This window comes from Cyprinus carpio, chromosome B2, assembly GCF_018340385.1.
Source record: "Cyprinus carpio isolate SPL01 chromosome B2, ASM1834038v1, whole genome shotgun sequence".
Taxonomy (NCBI): Eukaryota; Metazoa; Chordata; class Actinopteri; order Cypriniformes; family Cyprinidae; genus Cyprinus; species Cyprinus carpio.
This window is the reverse complement of record NC_056598.1, coordinates 18,379,949-18,402,352: the sequence shown is the minus strand read 5'-3', so window position 1 is coordinate 18,402,352 and position 22,404 is coordinate 18,379,949. Positions and strand designations below refer to the sequence as shown.

The 22,404-nt window shown below is 35.9% G+C and overlaps 1 protein-coding gene across 5 annotated transcripts; it reads left to right on the top strand.

Moving 5' to 3' along the window:
• Positions 1–411: 411 nt before the first annotated feature.
• Positions 412–22,073, top strand: LOC109062085 (SWI/SNF-related matrix-associated actin-dependent regulator of chromatin subfamily D member 3-like). 5 transcript variants are annotated; one of them, XM_042718492.1, is made up of 15 exons: positions 412–960; positions 6,589–6,776; positions 8,841–8,933; positions 10,745–10,787; positions 10,858–10,887; positions 12,932–13,054; positions 13,153–13,275; positions 14,363–14,458; positions 17,504–17,605; positions 18,683–18,844; positions 19,214–19,311; positions 19,707–19,842; positions 20,000–20,122; positions 20,329–20,430; positions 20,786–22,073. In XM_042718492.1, the coding sequence occupies exons 1-15, from the start codon at positions 949–951 to the stop codon at positions 20,837–20,839; spliced, it is 1,485 nt and encodes a 494-aa protein (XP_042574426.1). In that variant the 5' UTR covers positions 412–948; the 3' UTR covers positions 20,840–22,073. The 5 variants fall into 5 exon arrangements, with proteins under 5 accessions (XP_042574426.1, XP_042574424.1, XP_042574425.1 ...); XM_042718490.1 differs by lacking the exon at positions 412–960 and adding an exon at positions 2,517–3,198; XM_042718491.1 differs by lacking the exons at positions 412–960; positions 10,858–10,887 and adding an exon at positions 2,520–3,198.
• The last annotated feature ends 331 nt before the right edge of the window (positions 22,074–22,404 follow it).

The following is a 22,404-nucleotide window of genomic DNA, read 5'->3' as shown; positions in this document are numbered from 1 at the left end:
GCACACGCAGGTTGCCAGATTGACGACACAAACAGGAACGAGTGCACTTGACGATAAATGAAATACGCTGTGTTTTCCACCATCTGGCAACCCGGGGTACCGAAATACAATTGGGTAAACTGTCAGTGGGCGGGTTTTACAAACCAAAACGAATACCGACATTCCGGCCCAGAAAGCACAGTTAGCACACTTTCAAATGAGAATAACTGACTGTAGCATTGTTTTTCAGATAAACAAGTATGTTAACATAGCATGTTTCTTAATTATCTGCAAACATATTATGGTAGTTTTATGCTTTAGAAGAGTTAAAATCTCACATACAGCACCTTTAAGTCTTTTTTTGTGAAATGAATGCCACTTGGACGTTTTTTTTTTTTCCATAATGGAAAGACATCCATACCTTATTTATGAATCATAGAGGTTTTATATATCAAAATAGCTTTCAGGTCCCCTAAATATGTGTTTGGGGAATGTAACTGTGTAAATGTTAAATATGAATGCTTGGCCGAGTAAAAATCGTTTCACATTTGAAATTCACTTAGTTAGGAAAAGGTATCCTTTATTGCAGTGTACATTTTAATTATCGGGGCGAGTAGCGAAGATGTCCCTTATTGTTCATATGACGAAATGCGTTTTACAGCAATGCACAGATTGCTTCCATTTTCTGTAGTTTGACGACGTCCCCTTAATCCTCCATTGAATCTCTTGTGTCTGACGATCCCCGCGCCTGCGCCGCTGCGTCTGCCGCACTCACCGCCGCCAGAGCCCGACTGAAATCACAGACACGGGCCTTCCTTGCCAGCATCCCTCCATCCAGCTCTCAATCCCAGAGGAGGGGGGAGTAGCCGAGGACCTGTCTGGAACCACGAAGAAGTTGCCGGACATCCACCGTGTGTGTTTCAGGGGTTTCTCCTCTTCAGCTGAACTGAGGGCATCAAACTTGCAGCAATGGAAAGAAAGGTAGGAATGCAACGCCATCGCATCGCCTGATTATCCGCTTCAGTCTATACGGCAAATGCGTTTTCAGCATTTGTTATTTCGAAGCGTTTCTGCTTGGCACGAGTCTCCTATTCAGACGTGTATACTATTGTAAATTTGCTGTTTTCATACATTGATGCTAATTGACAGTATTATTAGACTATAAACAATCCTGCGCGCTTGATTGACACCTGTCAATTGAACTATTACTCATGTCATTCAATTGTTATTTGTAAGGAATGCCTCTTTTATTTTTTTTATTTTTTTTTTGGCCTCAATATGACTACACAGTTTTGTATAGATCAGAAATAGCATGTCTGGTTATAACCAAAAATAGCCTGTCTCAAAACTTCTTCCAGCTGCTTTTTACTGATGTATCTTGTAACTTACATGATGAACATCCTCGATGAGCCCAACATCTGCTCTGCATTGTGTCTATGTGCTTCCAGGCAGTGTTGCTTGCAATACTGAAGTTTGTAATTCCAGCGGAGGCCTATCCGTGCAGCAATACCACATCACATTTACTCCTTTACCACAAATACTAGGCTAGTCAGTGTGCTTTTCTCATAAAGAGATCTTATAATGTGTGTTGGACTAGAAAACATGCATCTAACATCACAAAAAATGTAACATTCATTGCTAAAACAAGATTGAGCTTTGAAGCACCTTTTCTGCATGTGCACATGGATAATCAAGCTCATTTTCTTCCCGAAACCTGTGTTTGCCCCCCTCCAGCACCCCTTTCACTCTGAATGAATGGGACATTGCCACCCTCAAGTATAAGCCTTTATGGGGGTCCTTAAAGGGGGTCTTCTACTATTGGAAGAGATTTTTCCTCAGCTTTATTTTTATTTATTTTTAAATTGTGCTTAGTTGGTTCAATCAGCATGGAATGTTTTGTAAATCTGTACAATGCTTATGTCAATTTATTATTAAAAATTAACAATGTGCATATTTTGATATTTATCTCTTCTTCTGGTATTGCAATTTCCTGGTATTTTTAATTTTTTCTCTTTATGAAAAGATATATATATATATTATTTATATATTTATTTTTAGTGAGTTATTTACCAACTTTTTTTCCCAAAAACATTAATAGTGGAGATTTTTAATATTGCATTTTAGTGAGTAATTTACCAGCTTTTTTCCAAACAGCTTGTCCTCTAACTTACTAATTTTGCACCAATCTTTAAAAAAAAAAAGCCATTTCCAAACATTGTAGTCATGCAATAATTTCTCATCCTATTAATGTTTGGATCAGCTGAAAGATTTACCAGCTTGTTTACATCCACATGCCTCTGAAAGTCCAAAAATGTGCTTTCATAAAAGTGAGAGTTTATCCAGTAATGAAAATTCTCATTGTTTACTCGCCCTCAGTGTCTCAGTATTTAGTTATTTTTGTTAATGCAATGAAAATGAATTGGTCCAATGTTGTTTGGATCTCAAATTCTTCAAAAATCTCAAATTCAAAAAATCTTTTGTGTTGCACTGAAGAAAGTAAGTCAGATTTGGAATGACACAAGGGTGGGTAAAAGATGACAGATTTGTCATTTTTGGGTGAACTGTCCATTTAATTGCTTGCTAACTGACAAACTCTGAGGCATAATCTGAATGGGCCCATTAGGGCGATTCACAGACAGTTCTTCAGAATCCTGCCTGTTGAAACATTCCTTTATAGTTTCCCTAGTGTTAGTCATTCAGACTTTACCCTGATATAATTCTCAGACTTAATAACCAGCTGTGAGAGCAAAAGGATAATTTACCACCACATAACCGCCTACTGGAACAGCACCGTGTCTGTGTTTTGATAGTCCTGATTGCCATGTTCCTGCTTTCAGCGGCATTCCACTACACATCGGTGGTCCAGCGAAAGCCCCCTTCACAGGGCCCCATCCTTCCCAACCCAGCATCTGTGAGGGAAGCTACACTAAAACAGAGAGAGAGAGAGAGAGAGAGAGTGACTCGACTCTGGCCACACGCTGACACGCTTTAAAAAGAGAGAGAGTGGAGAAAGGGAACGTCAGAGTGCGGAGAAGGAGGGAGGGAGCACTCTCTTTTGGAGGAGAGGGAAAGTGAGGGAAGCGCACAGAGGCAGAGGTACCCAGCAATAAGGGAACAAAAGAGAGACTGGGGGTTTTATACATGGACATGGAGGATTCTGCCGGAGGAGCTCGTAAAGCCACCAAGAGTAAACTGTTTGAGTTTCTCGTCCATGGAGTGGTGAGTGAGAGAGCGAGCGTGTTTGTGCATGTGGAAGCGTGTCAATGGCTCTGCTCACAGGAGAACTAAGATGTTCATTTCTATGTAGATTGGTTTTAATAAAACAGTAACAGCCATGGAGGAGCGAGTGTAGAAGAAAGAGTGAAAGGTTATTGTCTTTAACATATGAAGGAGGATAAGGAAAGAGAAACTCTGGTACTGGAAGTATGAGAGATACTTGTATTTTGAGGGACGAGTACTAGTATGAAACAGAGGATGCTCTTTTGGTGTGTGTGCAGGCAGAGGTGGGTGTGTATCAGGAGCAGCCTGTAAGGATAGATCACATAAAAATCCTGCTGTGGTATTTAGTTGTGAACATGAAGTGGAAGCAAACTTGATTATATGTGTTTCAGGGTGTTTACTGCATAAAAATGTGGGCGAATAAAAGGTTCAGAGAGACTTTGAGAACTTTTGGTGGTTGTGCAACTATTTTGAGGCTGCTTTCTAATACTATTTCATATCAGACCAAATGAAAGGTATTGTTTCTAGAGGCTTCTTTGCTAAAACACAACCCTTAAGACATCCTAACCCTCTATTAGCTTCACTTTTGCCATGCATTATTTAACAAAGCCACTGATACTATGGAAATATTATTCTAGAAAGAGCTATTCATGAATATGAAAGTATAGATATTTCATAAATTGATGGATTGGGGTTGAATGCAGACTCTTCATGAGTGGTTACTGCTGATCACAAACTATAAACATGGTTTATAAATGAGAGATCACTCCGCCTATGATTGCTAAAAGACCTCATACAATTATTTAGATTTTTTGACATTTTATTTTATAACCATTCTAATCTGTTAAATACATTTTCATTACTTAACAGGTTGTACTATACTAAGAACTTGCAAAGTTTGCCTTAAGCTGTGTGGTAAAGGTTAAAAATTTCAAACCAACTGATTTTTTTCTCCATTAATAAAGAGTCACATTGCGATTGTTCTGAGAGCAATAATATTAGTATCAACAAAAATATATCTGGTATTGGAATCTCTGAACAGATATGTAGTATATTGTACAGCAGTATTGAGAAAGTGTTGAGAAACTTATCCTGTGTGCTAGTCCAGCGCTGCGGCCTCCTCCTGTGCCCTGAACACCTCCATTGTGACCTTGAGAGCCAGGGATTGGCAGAGGCGTGCAGAGACCTGCACCCGTTCCCGCAGCGTCCACATGTTCACAGCCCACTGCCTCTTCACTCAGATGTTTTGAGATTGGACCGGGCCTGGACACCTCTGGTGCTTGGCCTACTTTGGGAAGCGATGATCGGGTCGTGAGGGTCACAGCACCATACGGGAGCATCTCTGGCAGAGATGTACTGTACCCGCACTGTAGGGAGGACTGGAGCTGGGGACATTGGCTCACATTCTGGATGTTTCCACAACTTTGGTGCACATCCAGAGAGTCACAGGGACTTTGTGACTCTGCCATTATGAGTCATGAACAACAGACCTCAGATCTCCTCTGCAGCGCACAAACTGCATTGAGAAATAATAACGGGACAAAAACCCAAAGATAATATTACTCTTCAGTCGAGTAACACTTTACAGTGCCATTCAATTCTTTCAAATATTCATTTATGCTTTAGGTGTTGTGAGCTAACAATGAGCTTTTGTGAGCTTTTTTTTTTTTTTAACCGCATTAATTAATCAATATTAATGATAATTTATAAATATACTATTGTTCTTATGTTAATTAATTTTGTATTAATAAATTAAATTATGAAATGTAATATATACAAATGTATTCTAAAAATGTTGTATGTAGAAATTAACAGTAACATAGAATAATAAATGTTTATATTTCATTTTAGCTGTTGCATTAACTGCTGTTGACGAATGCAATATTGCTATATTTAATTAAAAAAAATAATTCCATTCAATTAAATTTATTTATACATGGCACTTTTCACATTCTCATTTATTAATCGGATAATTTTAATTTCTAAATACAATATTGTTTTATGTTAATTAATATATCCATCATTAAAATAAATTCTGTTATTGAACATACTTCATATAAATGTATGCATAAAATGTGAATGTATTTATGCTATTATGCTTTTCACTTTTTCAACTTTAGTTAGTCTGTAATGTTGCTGTTTGAGCATAAAAAAGATCTGCAAAGTTACAAAGCTCAAAGTCCAATTCAAAAGGAAATATTTTATTTAACAGAAATCACTTTTCGAAAACTACAACGAACGACTCGTTTGGACTACAACTCATATTTTCCGGGATTTGTGATATCACAAAGATCAAGGAGTGGGACGAGACCTGGTTGAGCTGCACTAGAGAAGGCAACGAGTGTTATCACAATGTCGGAGACGTTCTAGTTATCCCAAGGCAGACAAGCTTAGAGTGGTTACAATAATCCAGGTTTAAATCACGCTCAAATTGATTTGATTTTGACGCAATATTTAAACTGAAGCTTGCAGCTGGAGGCTTTGATAAGGGGCATGACATTAATCGACCAGGCACCGAGTGCTGTCAATCACAACACACACTGGCCCAGCTAACCAATCACAGCGCATTTTGTATTTCAGAAGGGGGACCTTCATTTGAAGCAGGAACTATTCCAGCCGTTCATGCCAGACTGGGGAGAGGGGTGTTGTAATAATGTAAAATACATGAAAAATATATATTTTTCGAACAACCTAGTATGAGAGCCTGTTCTAGTACACCCCCAAAACAAAATCAAGACCTTGTAAAAGAGAATAATAGGACCCCTTTAACAATAATCTATAATAATAAATGCTGTATTGCATTGCGAACTATTGCATTGCTAATCTTAATGAAAAAGTTACATTATTGTAATTGCTATGTTTAATTAAATAATCAATTCTATTCAAACAGTTTCACAATTCAAAACACAAAACATTCAAAATTAAAAAAAAAAAAAAAAAGGAAAATAAATTCCCAAAAACACATTTCTAATTCCAGAAAGCACTAGATGAAATGAGCCGTTATTTAGTCTCACAGTTTGCACAGTTGTCATTTAGACTGCATTAGGCTGACTTACCCAGCACCTCTGTGTTTTGGTAGAGGGCGAGCAGCTGTCGCTTCTGAAGTGACAGGCACAGGTGCGAGAGGCCCTGGCCTAGTTCTGCTTCAGATACTGGAGGAGGAGCTCATAACAGAGCCTTAGCTCAAAAGAGTCTTTGTGCATTATGTCAGCTTGCTGTAATTGATTTAAAAGCTACAAGTCTGATGAGTATACATATACGAATATATGCATATGTATCTTCATATGTATTGTGTGTCAGAGAGAGAACATCCTATAACACGTCAAAGGAGTTCAACAAATAAATGAGTGGCTAGCTGACCTTTAGTCTACATTTTTCTCATCTCCACAGCGTCCAGGGATGACCTCAGGGGCACGGATGCCACATCAAGGCGCTCCCATGGGGCCTCCTGGACCTCCATATGGAGGAACACCGCCGATTCGGCCAGGGATGCCTAACCCAGCCCTAGACCCCAACCGAAAACGTCCTGCCCCAACCCAGCCAGTGCAACCTCCCCCTGTCCAGAACCGTCCCAGAAAGTGAGTGCCACTTAAACCGTTCTCTCACCTCTCACTTAATCTGTTGATTTTAATCAGTGCACACAACAGATGATAAATAATAGATATGTGTTCCCTCAACCTACTGTGTCTTGAGAGAAATCTGGGCAGTTTGATTTTGAGGTACTTCATATGACTGTATGACATTTTATTAAGGGTTTATGTCTCCATTTTGCTCCTCCTACAATTAGCAAGCTCTTGCCAAGTATAGCGCTCTCTAGTGATTGAAATATCTTATGTTGGGCTCTACCTTTAGACAACAACATTTTGCTATTAAATGCCAAAATCTTAGTGAATATTAGTGCAACAGTTATAATAAGTAATACACTTACTGCTTTTGCCTTTTGAAACAGAGTATCACAGTGTCCTTCCTAATCAGAAGTGTAGAAGACTTGAAGTGAGGATGCTGATTTTCTGCAGGGCATTACTGTCTCGTACTGTATGTGTCCATTTTGGTACAATCTGTACTTGGAAATTTGCTATTGATGTAGCTGCTTAAACCTAGTATCAGATATTGAATATTTTTGTTTCATATTGCTGTCTGTGTGGCATTTGTTTCCTAAAGATTTTACATACAGGATCATCATGTGATCACAAATGGCAAAATTGAGTACTTAAAGTCACAATCACCTCTAAGCTTTGCCAACAGCCTCGCGAGAAGGACCTTCAACCAAAGGATTCCATTGCTCATATTAATTTGAAACAACCCTGCTAATAGCATTCCCTTCCCAAGGGCGTGAAAGTGATGTTTGGAATTTGCTGTTAGTTTTCTCAGGTTTTCATCTGTCTTGTCGCAGTACTGTATTTGTCCTTGCGTTTTCATTTCAACTGTATATATGCATGTAATAGTGTCAGTCGTAATTACTAAGGGGCAGCTTACTGAATTCGACAGACCATGCTTCAAAAAAATCTGTTGTAACTGTTTAACAAATGTTAGACCTGGATTATTGAAATACAAGACGTTAATCTCAGTACATTCTTGGCCAGAATTTCATCATCTTGCAATACTGCTTAATGCCCAGGTATTAACATTTTGCCTGATGCAAATAAGCCAATAATTATTTTGTGTCATGGCAAATAATCGCTAAATGGCCCCTACTGAATCTAAACACATATCTAATCTATACTATTTTGTCTACATTAATGTAAAAATAAATCATTGAAACAGTTCATAAATAAGTTTAGGAATCCAATATAAATGTAGGCTGCATTTATTTGATCAAAATACAGTATTATTATAAAATATTACATTTTAAAATCTTTTTTCTATTTAAGTGTTATTTCCTGTGATGCAAAGCTGAACTTTCAGCAGCAATGTCTTCAGTGTCACATGATTCTTCAGAAATCATTCTAATATGCTGTAAAAAAAAATAATAATAAATATATATATATATATATATATATATATAATAAAATATATAAAAAAAATGAAAAAAAGAAAACCAATCAATTAAAATAAAAATAATTCATAACATCAAAAAAAACCTTACAGTTACTTTTGCATCTTTGCTGAATAAAAATGATTTTATTTCTTCAAAATATTATTAAAATGTTACTACCCCCAAACCTTTGAAGGCTAGTGTATATTTGCAGATATTGCCTATATATACGTATAGACTTTTTTCCTGAATAAACGATGATCGCCGTCATTACAAATTCTAACTTTTGATTGGATGCTCTTCTGTTCCGGTCTCCATAGGAACCCATTCAAATAGTGCCCATCTCTTTTTAATGTAGCTAACATTGGCAGTTTCGTGTCATCGACACACTCATTAAACTTTGAGGAGTGAGGCACTGACAGATGACGGTCATTGCGACACTGTAAAGTGATGGTGCTATGGAGCCATGTGCTTTTTTTAAAACATTAGATTATCAGCTCAGAATATACACTAATTTGACTAGATACACTGGAGACTGGAAATGCAAAGCATCCTTCAGGTTAAGAGTCAGGCGTTAAGAGTCTGACTTCTGCGTTCAGGAAAAACTTCTGTTACTGAAAAGTTCTGTTTAAGTAACTAACTAAAGGTACCCCAAATCAACCTATAGGAAACCACTTGGATTTCCAGCAGCAAATGAGATATCTGCAAGACAGATGGACATGAGAGACGCCCAATCAGATCCTTCAAATGGATCCTTCAAGTAGGCCGTTTATTCTGCTGCATGTTAGTTTGACAGTTTGTGATGGACCCTGCCTGATTGGTTTGTTCCCGTTTGCAGCTTCAGACTTGACTGAAGCATTTCTCCAAATGCATGTGTGCACTTAAGTTCACAGATAAGTCAAAACCACTAAAAAATTACATTCACTAAATGAACACAACAGTCCACATGACCCGAGAATGAATGCATGTGAAGTAAATATGCGGTTGCGGTCAGTTAGCTTTGTGTGCGGGCTGCATGACCCTTCTGTCATGCTGTTTGTGTTAATTCACAATGTGTTCTCTCTTATAGTTCAGTAAACACTCAATTTGTTCACCTGAATGCATTACTGATTAATTTTTGATGAAGAAGGCGTTCACACCCCCACTGCATCTCAGTCTCTGCTACTCAGCTTCTCCCGGAGGAGCAGTGTGGCTTAGGGTGGACGAGTCGGACCATGAGAAAGTTTATAGTCCAGACGGGGTGCGGATGTGAATGTGGACAGACATTTCCTGCTCCGACAGGGTCATGTGCTCCTCGGCTCTGGACCTGAGGAGTTCTTGGTGTCCGTAGGAGTGTGGCATGTTTGTCAGAAAAAACTTTTCTGCACTAGTGAATCATATGCATCATGTTTGCGGATAAAAGAGAAATGAGTTAGGAGCGTCTTTCTGAAAACAGAAGTTGGATGCATTTTTTGTTGTCCAAATTGATGTTGGGAATGACGTTTTAGAAGTCTGTATTTTCAGACATTTGGACCACAAATATCTGGTTTTCACAAATGTTATGGACTGCACAAACAGAAGATGTTCTTGCACTGTTTTTCAATGGATTTCCTATGCTGTAAAAAAAATTATGAAATTTACAAATAAAAATGGCAGCTGTGGTTGCCAGATATTCACAGTAAATAGTATAGTACCATTGTTACAGTTTGGCATGTTGGTGCCTGTATATTTTAAAATGTATAACTGTATGTTTTATTAAGTGATATAATGTTAAGAAACATAGCTACTTCAAATATCAAAATCTGCTTTTTACCCTAAAATTTATTGATAACCCCCACAATAAAGGTGGTAAAACAGAGAGCCACAAGGGTGCAAAACGTCATCAGGCACACATGACAATAAAATAATGCAATAAACATTAACTAAATAACATAAAATGACACAAAACACCCTAATATACATTATGAATAATAAAAGAAGATTCAGTTAAATGTGATGTCACACATGCAGGAACCTCTTGGGAATGACCTCTTACTGTTTTTCTTTCACTGTAAATTATATAGTAATTTAAAACTTGACAGTCTTTTAAAGTTAAAGGATATATAAATCCATGTTAAGCCATTTACAGTTTGTCACTGTGTATGGTAATATAACTTACTGTTAACAGGTGTTTACTGTAGTATTTTTACTGTCCCCTTCTATAACAAATTACAAATATTTTTGCGAAATATATTAACAAATGCTTGCTGTTTGATTGCCGTGTGAACAGCCCTTTACAATAACCGAGACAGCCAGATGTTAAACCAAAAAGGCAACTCTACTATACATGCACCCATAAAATGTGCAAAAATTAATATTTATGCATCATGATTAAGTGTTATTTTCAACCTCTTTTTGTCCTTTTCTCGCTCTTATACCCTCTCTCTGATCACACACACAAATACACAAACACACACAGCTGGAAAAACGTCTGGATGGGTCCCAGTTATTCAGCAGATGGCCTGTGGACTCTGCTATCAGTCACCATAGTAACATGCTTTCCCTCTCTCTCTCTTTCTTTCTTTCTTTCTCTCTGTTTCCCCCCATCCGTAGTGCCAAGAGAAGAAAAATGGCAGACAAGATTCTCCCTCAGAGGGTGAGGTCCATCACTATGGCTTTTATCTGTTTGTCTGTGTTTGTTTGTTTATTCATGTCTTAATTTCCAGTGCCAAGTCAAGAGTGATCACACGGTGCAGGTAATTGTGCTGCTTTCTCTTGTTTCTGGGGGCAAAAAAGTGAAAGGGATGGGCAAGATGGGTCCAATTTGTCACAAAGACTGCTGTTGTGGATTTGTTTTTCCTGTGAGTGGAAAAGGGTTTGATTCCCAAGGAATGTGATGGTGTGTGATTACATGGAGATGTGGGATGAGTGCAGGCACACGACTGATTTGGTAAAATGTGTCCATCGGGATGTGACACAGTAATACTCCACAATAGCAGGAACTGGAGGGGATGTGAGTTCTTGAAATGGCTAATCCTCTCAAAGTCTTAATTGGGTTTTTTTTTTACAGCCAAACCAAAAAGTCCTAATACATTATGATGAGGTTTGTAAAATGCTGGAGGTCACATGGGAAGGAGAGAATGATGCAACACTGTGAAAATCAGGAGAGCGTCAGGTTACAATTTTGCTGTGTATCATGCAAGGACATACATGATTTGTTTCAGTAATAAGTCACAAATGAGAACCAGGATATAAAACATTGACTTAGTAAAGAAAGGTACAAACACCTGGAGAAATCTGGTAATGTTTTCATATTCAATCAGTTCGCAAAGACTAATGACTTGATTTGGTTGAAAAATTGGCCGGGAAAATTAGTATATGTATACATTTACCAATATTCTAGGCCCATATTACAAATAAAATGTATCTTTGCAGAATATGAATAATTACTGTATACATAATGCTGATGGAGTTGTGGTGAATGGAGTCAATACCTTTCATATTATCATCATAAGGCAAAAAAAGATAACACTAAACATGGGTTCACTTGCATTGAGGATAAAAATGATTTGTGACAATAACAATGTAGAAGTGGAAATTTCAGGAAGTGGATTTTCGTCCATCCAAGAGCATGAAGCAACTGAAATTCAATTTTTTCAAACCAACATTTTGAAATGGCATCCTTATGTTAATAATTTGCATATTGTTGGACCACAACAAAAAAAAAAATTATTCATACAAAATAAATAAATATATAAATTAGGGCTGTCAAATGATTAATCACGATTAATCACATCCAAAATAAAAGTTTTGTTTACATAATATATGTATGTGTACAGGGTATATTTATTATGTGTATATAATACACACACACATAAATTATATATTTAGAAAATATTTACATGTATATACATTTATATATTTATATTCTTATATTTTATATTTTATATATATATAAATATATTTAATATATAAACATAACATATTCTTCTTAAATATATACATGCATGTGTGTGTATTTATATATATACATAATAAATATACACAGTATACACACATATATTATGTAAACAAACAATAATTTAGATTTATTATAAAATTGGATAACACTTAGTACAGGTAACAAACAAATATAATAATTTAATGATTTTATTTAATAATTTAGATTTATTATAAAACTGGATAACACTTAATACAGGTAACAATTCTAACTATTAAATATGTGTTTATTAGCATGCCTATTATTAACATATTGGCTGTTTATTAGTACTTATAAAGTACATACTCAGCATGACCATATTCTACATCAATAATACTGCCCAATACCTAAGCTTAACAACTATTAATAAGCAGAAAATTAGGAGTTTACTGGTGCGAAAGTGGTAGTTAATGGTTTGTTAATAGCGAGAATTGGACCTTAAAATAAATTATGACCTAACATGGGTTATAAATAAATTATAATGTATAATAAATTACAAATACAACAATATTTTTATATAATATAAATATAATATTTATAGTTATGTATTTTTTTTTATGTATTAGTTCATGATAAAGAATGTTGTTACAGTGTTAGTTTCTGCCTTAAGGACCTGAAACAAAAGCAATTGAAAATCACATACCTAATTTTAGCATAACAAATTGTTTTTCTGTCATAACCGAAAATGATAATGAATGAGAAAGTCACGGGGAAATGTTAAGACTATATGTGTAAAATTGCATCATACTGTTCTTCAGCGTCTTCTGAATTGTTACTAGACCTGATTGCAGATTTGCTTGTTCACAATGCCTTTTCATTAGATCCGTGAACTGGTGCCAGAGTCCCAAGCGTACATGGACCTCCTAGCTTTTGAGCGCAAACTCGACCAAACCATTATGAGGAAGAGGGTGGATATACAAGAAGCCCTCAAAAGACCAATGAAGGTATGTGATTTCAGTACATTGTTATAGTGAGATTTAACTCATAGTCAGCAATAATATGAAAAATGTAGGTACAGCTCAAACTGTCTTTTGTCTTATAGCAAAAGCGGAAGCTGCGATTGTACATTTCGAACACTTTCAACCCTGCCAAACCTGACGCAGAGGACTCTGAGGGCAGTATTGCATCCTGGGAGCTACGTGTAGAGGGCAAGTTGTTGGATGATGTAAGTTTGCCTTAAAGGGTACCTATTATAGAAAATTAATTTTTACATGTTGTTCGGATGTGTGTGTCTAGAAAAACATATATCAGAAATGTAAACTGATATGGCGTTAAAATGTGTGATTTCAGCACGATACACATGATAATCAAAACCAAACAGATGTCTTTTGACAGAGATCTGAGATATGAGCTAAAATTGCACAGCTCTGTTCTGGGAAAGAGGGCGGGGAGCAGCAGCTCATTTGCATTTAAAGACAAATGGACTAAAACAGCCTGTTTCTGCTTCCACTCAAAATAGGCATTTTCGAAATGATATAATAAATTATCTATGGGGTATTTTGAGCTGAAACTTCACAGAGACATTCCGGGGACACCTGAGATTTATCCCTGGGAATCAAACCCACAACATTTTGCGCTGCTAACGCACATTTAGCAGACGCTTTTATCCGAAGCGACTTACAGTGCATTCAGGCTAACATTTTTTTACCTAACGTGTTCCCTGGGAATCAAACCCACAACATTTTGCGCTGCTAATGCAGTGCTCTGCCACTGAGCCACAGGAACACATAAAGATGCCCTTTAATAATCTTACTGTCTGTTTTATAATATAATATAATATAAGCGTTGAATTAATTTTCCTCAACCATTGTTATTATTACTTTAAATGTCAGTCAAAAATGGTTTTTGCTGATTGTTCAGTTTAGTTCATTAAAATGAGCAATTGTAACAATTCCTGACCATTTTTTCACAACTTAATTTCACTGCACACAATCAGTTGACATTTGTTTAATGGACGTTTATTTAAAACATGCATAAATAATTACTGAATCCAACTTAGTCCTTTTCCTTGCATATAGCAGACGTAACAAAACGTATTTATGTTCGTTAGCTAGAACAAATCCACCCAAATTACGTTTTTTTTTTTTTCTTTAAAAGGCTTAATTTAATTGCATAGAACAATTTAATTAAGCTAATTGAATGTTTTTATTTTTTCGAAGTTACTGTTCTGTCAATGCTAATGATTGTTTAGGCTTCATTCAATTTGCAAATCCCTTTTTTAAGCTTTATCTTTAATTCCCTGTACGCTTTAGCCTGGAAAACAAAAGAGGAAGTTTTCGTCTTTCTTTAAGAGCCTTGTTATTGAGCTGGATAAGGATCTGTACGGCCCTGACAACCACTTAGTGGAGGTAAGTATTAACTCACTCTACATACGGCAATGAAAAACATCACTAAACCAAATTTGATATTCATTCTTTACAAAAGTTGGAAGCAATTAATATGAGAGAATCTCAAGTGTCCTGTTTGCATTTCAAACAAGGTTGAGGACAGTCACAAAGGGTGATATTATGTCTCATTCAAGTACATGTCCACAAGAATCTCTTGGCCTCTACTGTGTGACAGATTGGATTGGAACGCAGTAGAAAAGTCAATGTCAGAATGAAAAGTTCAGTTATCCATACTTCATGTAAGACATATCTTTATGGTCTCCATAGCAACGTGTTACATAAGGAAGTTGCCCATGACACTGTGGAGTGATGACACTGCAGCCAGCACAGAGCTTTGGGCAGCATTAACAGGAGAAAAGAAACACATTTCTGAAGACAAACACTTTTACAGCACACTGAGAGTCTTTGTATTCAGACAGTGTGTGTTTTACTCTATTTTAGTGGAGGAACCATTGTGCACATGTGCTATTCAGACACACTCACTCAGGCATTTACATTACACAAGGGAACCTTCCCAGCTGCCTCATGCACTTAATATTTATGCACTTTGTTAGGGACATTGAGGTCTTGGTAGGGCAGATACACAGAAGTGGTCTGCACCTCTCAAGGAGTGACCCTTGTGCCCCTCCGTCCCATTGGAACGGGCTGAACATGCCGCATTTGAGTTTATTCATTCAGCAGCTCTTTAAATTGTCCTTGGTGACTGTGGGTTTTCATCACAACACACACCAGATTGAGGCATGTGATAAAAAGAATGATTTACCTGCGGAGAAGGATGGCATTGAAAAAACCCTCCAATGTCAAGCAAAGCTAATTGAGTTGAGCTATGAGTCATTGCTATTATGTTGTCTCTTTCAAATGGCGCTGGAACATGTGATAGTTTAGGGAACATGCAAGTGAGATCGCATAAAGAGCCTAATCATTTTATTCACTCTCATGCTTGAATGTCTCCTCCATGCATGAACAGTGCATAAGCAGTCCATAGTTAATAAAAGAAATTTGCGGGGGTCATTTTAAGATTTGACACTCTCTCAGTAGCTCAAAAATAATGTACAGAAAAAGTTATATCACTAGTGTAATACTGTCACTCATACTGATTTGAATAAACCCATCATGGCCACAACCAGGATTTGAAAATCAGTGAGTTTAAAAAACACTTTAAAAGAGACGGACATGTAGATGTTTTAGAGGGATGAATATTGTAAAATTATAACATATTTATTGCATCAAAATTTGTTCATACTTTACTAGGTTAGGGGTGGATAATTTTATCAGTTTATTATTCATGAAGAAATACATATTACTGTTATAGTTTTCATAACCATTGCTATATACATGATAACTTTGTCTAGTGCTCTTATGCTTTTGTGAAAATCTAACTACTATATTGGATGAAATAGAATAGACTTTTTCATGGCTAGTGTTTGCATTTTCATTTCATTCTTTGTTCTAGTGTTAAATGCTACTATTTTTGATAGCGTTGATAATGTTTCTGACAGATAATATCATGATGTTTTTTGCGTTTTCCTTACTTAATGTGGTTTCCTGTCTGTGGGCTTTTTTGATTACTGTCAAGTTTAAAGTGCCAGATATTGCTATGTAAACAAATGAAACCGAAAAATAAATAAAAAATAAACCTTAATTAGTTCAGATCTTTTGTAAATGATAAATAAAATAAAATAAAACTTCCCTCTTTATCACATTTCTAAATGTCAAATTAAGTAGAATAGACAACTCCAAAGATGCTAATAATTGCTGGATCTGGCAACACTTGGCGCTCACTCACAACTCTCTCTCAATCCTTGTTCATTTGGTTCACTCCGCCAGCTTCTCACAGCGATCATTTTCATACCACGGACACTAAACATTCTTGCAAACTGTCTAAAGTGAATTTTACATGCAGACACTCATATACTGTAAGTAGTTTTAAAAAGCAAATTAGTAATTCAGAGAAAATTTCCTTTTGAACATGAGAAATTTATGGAGGACCAGATCTCGGTGACCTCATAGCTGGCTACGGTGATGAAACCAATAACCATAAATATTATGTTTTTGCGCTGCTTTTTGAGAAAAGGTGTCAGATTTATGACTGTTGCCTTGTGGGCAATAAATCCGTCAAAAAATACCATACAGTTAAGCCTCTTTCACACCAAGGACGATAACTTTAATGATAAAGATAGTTTTAAAAATGTTCTGAATTTAAAAGAATAGCACAGTTTACCACGAAAATGGCACAGAGGAACAATATTATTGGTAATATATCTATCTATCTATCTATCTATCTATATATATATATATATATATATATATATATATATATATATATATATATATAATCAATCCTGGAGCCAGTTGCATAAACTTAGCCACCATGTTAAGACTGTGTCTTAATAACTAGTTTGACTAACAGTTGTCAAGGGGTAATCAGTCTTACTTTTCTAATACAAATAAGACCAGTCTGCCTTTTCATAACTGAATTAAAAAAGTTATTACCAGTCTTGAAGAAAAAAATTTGATGACAAATTTGTTAAGACTAGTCTAAACAGTTTATGCAACTGGCCCCTGCTTTAAAGAGCTTAAGCATTTAAAGAGGCATATGACAAAACTGCATCACTCGCTTGGAATAAACAGAATATTATTGTGCATCAGTGTGGGCGCTAATAGTTATCTTTAAAGTTAACAATCTTTGCATGAATGGACCTTTGCATTAAATAAAAGACAACAATATCAATGAACCAGAATATCGTAGAGGCTAGAAGTCTAGAAAGACAGTCAGAATGGTCTAGCAACCACCTAGTAAATGCATAGCAACCTGATAAAAAACCAACCACTAAGAACATCTTAGCAACTGCATGCCCTGACAAACACCCTCGACACAGGCAAACACTGCTGAGATTTTCTTCTGAATTTATCAAAATGTGGATTGAAATTGCTGTATGCTTCTCGTGCAGTGGTTTTATATTATCTGCCTGTTGTTTAGGCTGAGTTTGTGTTTCATCCTAACAGTGGCACCGCACTGCAACGAGCCAGGAGACAGATGGCTTCCAGGTGAAGAGGCCTGGCGATGTGAATGTGCGCTGTACCCTCTTGCTCATGCTGGATTACCAGGTACGTGCAGGAGTGCCGGATTATTATTAGAGATTATGGTTGATGGATTACCACTGAAGTTGTATGTCATAGCTGGTTTATAGGCATGATGTCAAGCTCTTTCAATGATAACTATGGGGTCTAAAAGTCAAACTAAAAATCTGAGATTCAAAATCAAATTTAGACCTAGAAATAAAGTTTTCGTTTTAAGACATTTAAACAAATTGCGAGCTAAGTAAAATATATTAAGTACAAAATGTATAGCACCAAATAAATGTGTTGAGAAAGGCCAATTAGAAATTCATCTGCATAACGATAGCTTTAGCTTCTTGAAAAGCACTGTAATTAAAAGCTATAGTCGAGTCATTAATCTCTAAAAGTTTGATTGCCCTTCTCTATTCACCAAAGTAGCTTTAGCTAGTGAGTTAATGGCTCTTTTAATTACAGCAATTTTCACATTGCTAACTACATCCTGATAAGAAGAGGCTTGGTTTTTCAGAAAACTAAAGCTTTGTTTTTAAACAATGGATATTCAAATCTAGAAAAAGAGACAATGAAACAGATTTGCAATTGTGTAGTTGACATGAAATTTCAAGTAGTTTCATCAATATCTAGATAAACGACATGCTATAACCATCTAGAAAAATGTAAACTCTTTTATAGTCATTATACATTATGTTTTTGTGGGATTTAATTGAGTAGTCATATCATAAAAATGAATTTATCAAACCAGAGAAGCATTTAAATAAATTAGCAAAGGCAGAAATGTGATTAAAATGGTGATAAACGTGGTAAAATAAATTATTACAGGAGCTAAGATGTACAGTTACTGTATGCTGCTATACTTATACCTTATACTGTTACACTGGCGTACAAAGCTTTAATAAAAAATCATTTTTAAACAAACCAATCTTTCTCATACATATCAAAATGTAATTTAAAAATGTAATTTATTCCATTGAAAATAAAAATTAAATCACACAACACAATACATTCCAGAAACTTCTTGGCATCCAGAAATCATTCTGAATCATATTTTATAACAGTACAGTTCTGTTAGAAATTTCTGAATGTGTTTATTTCATTTGTGCATTTCAGCCTCCTCAGTTTAAGTTGGATCCTCGCCTTGCACGTCTTCTTGGCATCCACACTCAAACCCGCTCCTGCATCATCCAGGCTTTATGGCAGTACGTCAAGACCAACAAGCTGCAGGATTCTCATGAAAAGGAGTACATCAACTGTGATAAATATTTTCAGCAGGTACTACCATACCATTAAATACTTTCTCCATTTTGGTGTTAATATTTTGCCTGATAGCAAAAGAGGGGAAGTCGTGGCCTAGTGGTTAAAGAGTTTAACTCCTAACCCTAAGGTTGTGGGTTTGAGTCTCGGGCCGGTAATACCAAGACTGAGGTGCCCTTGAGCAAGGCACCGAACCCCCAACTGCTCCCCAGGCACCGCAGCATAAATGGCTGCCCACTGCTCCGGCTGTGTGTTCACTGCTGTGTGTGTGCACTTTGGATGGGTTAAATGCAGAGCACGAATTCTGAGTATGGGTCACCATACTTGGCTGTATGTCACGTCACTTCACTCACTGATAGCAAAACCTTTTTTAAAAATTTCTTACAGATCTTTGACGGTCCTCGTCTGAAGTTTTCTGAGATCCCCCAGCGACTAACCAATCTACTGCTCCCGCCTGATCCGATTGTGATCAATCATGTTATCAGGTAATTGGTCATAAATTTAGAATGTATTTCCATGAATGTACTTACAATCATGTGATCTATAGTAGTTTAAGTCCTGTGGCACAAATGGACATTTAAGGGGCCTGTTTTTCTTTAGAATTTAAAGGGATAATTCACTTGAAAATGTAACTTCACCCTCATTATGTTCCAATCCTGTATGTAATACTGTACACATTCTTTGAATGGATTTTTTTTTATAAGTTCATAGCATGTCGCACCAAAAAGCATTATAGGTTGTCATGTATTATTGTGTTGTACACTGAAAAAACAACAGCATATAGCTTTACAATGGCACAAGGGTGAGTAACTAAGGATAGAATTTTTCTTTTCAGATGAACTGTTTCTTTAAATGCCTTTTTCAATTGTAATTTTATCAGTGTGGATCCAAATGACCAGAAGAAGACAGCCTGCTATGACATTGATGTTGAAGTTGATGATCCTCTGAAGAGTCAGATGAATGGTTTCCTGCTGTCCACAGCCAATCATCAAGAGATTGCATCCCTAGACAACAAGGTCAGAAAGAGCTCTATCATTGAAATGTGAACAAGAATAATTGAATATCTAGATACTGTTTTATTCAACTTCATGTAAACCCTATGCATAACTATTATGTTCTGATTGTACATTTGGAGTTCTTTTAACAGCCACATTTTCACCTTTTTTTCTTTAGATCCATGAAACTATTGAGTCCATCAACCAACTGAAGATTCAAAGAGATTTCATGCTTAGCTTCTCCAGGGACCCCAAGGGCTACATCCAGGACTGGATCTGCTCCCAGAACAGGGACCTTAAGGTGAATGTAAACTATGTGTACCGCTCAAAATCATAGTCATATACAGTATTATTATATCAAATCATTTTACACCCTTAATGTATGCCAAAATAAAGTTTAAACATTTTTGAAACAGTGTCTCTACCTAGTGGTCGAAAGGATGTAACCGCTAATAAAGAAATAGTCTTTTCTGCTGTTTTGAACTGGACTGGATTTTGTGGTTACAGCTGATGACAGATACAGTTGGAAATCCAGAGGAAGAGAGAAGAGCAGAGTTTTATAACCAGCCCTGGTCTCAGGAAGCTGTCAGCCGCTACTTCTATTGCAAGGTATGTTAGCCACAAAAGTTTGGGGTCAGTAAGAATTATTTGAAAGAAATGCATAATTCTATTTTATCTAATCAGAAGTGACAAAAGATTTTATTTGAATTAAATGCTGTTCTTTTGAACTTTCCATTCGTTAAAGAATCCTGAAAATATATCACTGTTTCCACATTAAGCAGCAAGCTGTTTTTAAAATTGATGATAATAATAATGAATAAAGTTTCTTAAGCAATAAATCTGCATATTAGAATGATTTCTGAAGGATCATGTGAGGTTATTTTAAATAGCCTTTTTTTTTGCTTCTGATCTTAGTGTATGTTAGAATCAAAAGTGATCATTTCTTTTCTTTTCGTTTATGTAGATTCAACAACGAAGACAGGAGCTTGAACAAGCTTTGGCAATGCGAACCACCTAAAATATCTAATTTTCAAAAATAAGTTGAAAACTAGTTCGCTTCACCTGTGGCTTGGTCACTTTTATTCTGGTGGTCTCCACACTGGGCAGTTTTCCATGGACATGAAAGTATTAGACCCCTTCTCAGTATGAGGTTTGGACTGATTTTAACCAATGAGGGTCAATGAAAAGTGTAATTGTACTCTTATTTAATGTATGTTTACTGTACAGTTGAATGTATATAACCTCACAGTACAATGAATTTAAGAAAGCGGTTTGGAAAAGCCACTTTCACATTGATTACACACAAATACAGCAGCTGTCATAATTGTTTTTACATCAGTTTTTTGATGCACGTGAAGTGCAGATACACTGTGTGTCTTCAGACTTGAAAAGGTAGAAAATACAATGAAGGAAACTTTGATGCCTGGGAATTTTTGTAACTATTAATGACATGCTAAATGTTAGTATGTAAGTATCAGTATTGAATCTGTCATGTTTTTTCTAAATGTTTAAATATTTTGTCACATTCTGCTTTCAGCTTTCTCCTTTGTTTTTCTGTAGTTAAATTTGCCCTTTGCAAAAGATATGAAGAAATCCACTGGATGACTTTATTTGCAATAACTGACATTTAGTGTCATCATTTTAACATGTTAAAGAAAACACATTCAAGGTAAATCATTCTGATTTGTGAACACTTTACAATACCAATTTTTATGTATTGTTAAAGACTTCAAAAATTATTGTTCATAAGCAGTGTTTATAAACGATGTTTGAAAACATTTTCAGAGGCTTTAAATGCCAGTAAAACAAAATATGTTCTAAATATATTGTGTGTTGAGAAATACAGTAACGCATGTTGCATGTGAATATTTTTGTTTTTTTAGGAGTTTCTTTTTTAGCATGATTCCGAAATGTTTTGGATCTTTGTTGTCTTATTAAATCACCATTATGCACAGGAAGCATCAACCAAAGGTACATTTACATCATCTTTGTGAATGCCAATAAATTACTTAATTTTACTGAATATTCCATCACACTAGTGGATGGCATTTGTATACCTGTGGCCTAAGATGTGCTTGATGCACAGATGAGAAATAAATCTGGTACTCATGAATGTCAAGAGGTGTTCATATTCAGAGGCATTGGCCCTTTACCTTTTAACAAGACATTCGTACTGTGTTATGTATATTATTTAAATAAGTGTGTCTGTTATGGACATTTTGAACAAGATTAATAAAATAAATACAAATTCATGACCATTATCGTCGTTAATCCAGTTCACAAAACCAGTCTGAATGATTCATTCATGAATCGAAACCTCATTCTCTTTTATTACATTTAAAAGGTGTATAAATACTCCAAAAAAAAATAATTGTTGTTTTTGCTCTATAGATGACAAAGTCATGTAGGGTTAGCGAAAACATGAGTAAATAGTGATAAAATTTTATTTTTTGTATGAATTGTTCCTTTAGGGAAAAAAGTTACTATAAATTATAACCATATAGCTTGACCTTGAAATTATCATTTCTGTATGATTCACATTGCTCGGTGATTATATTGCTTATTTTAGGTCATTTTGTGACT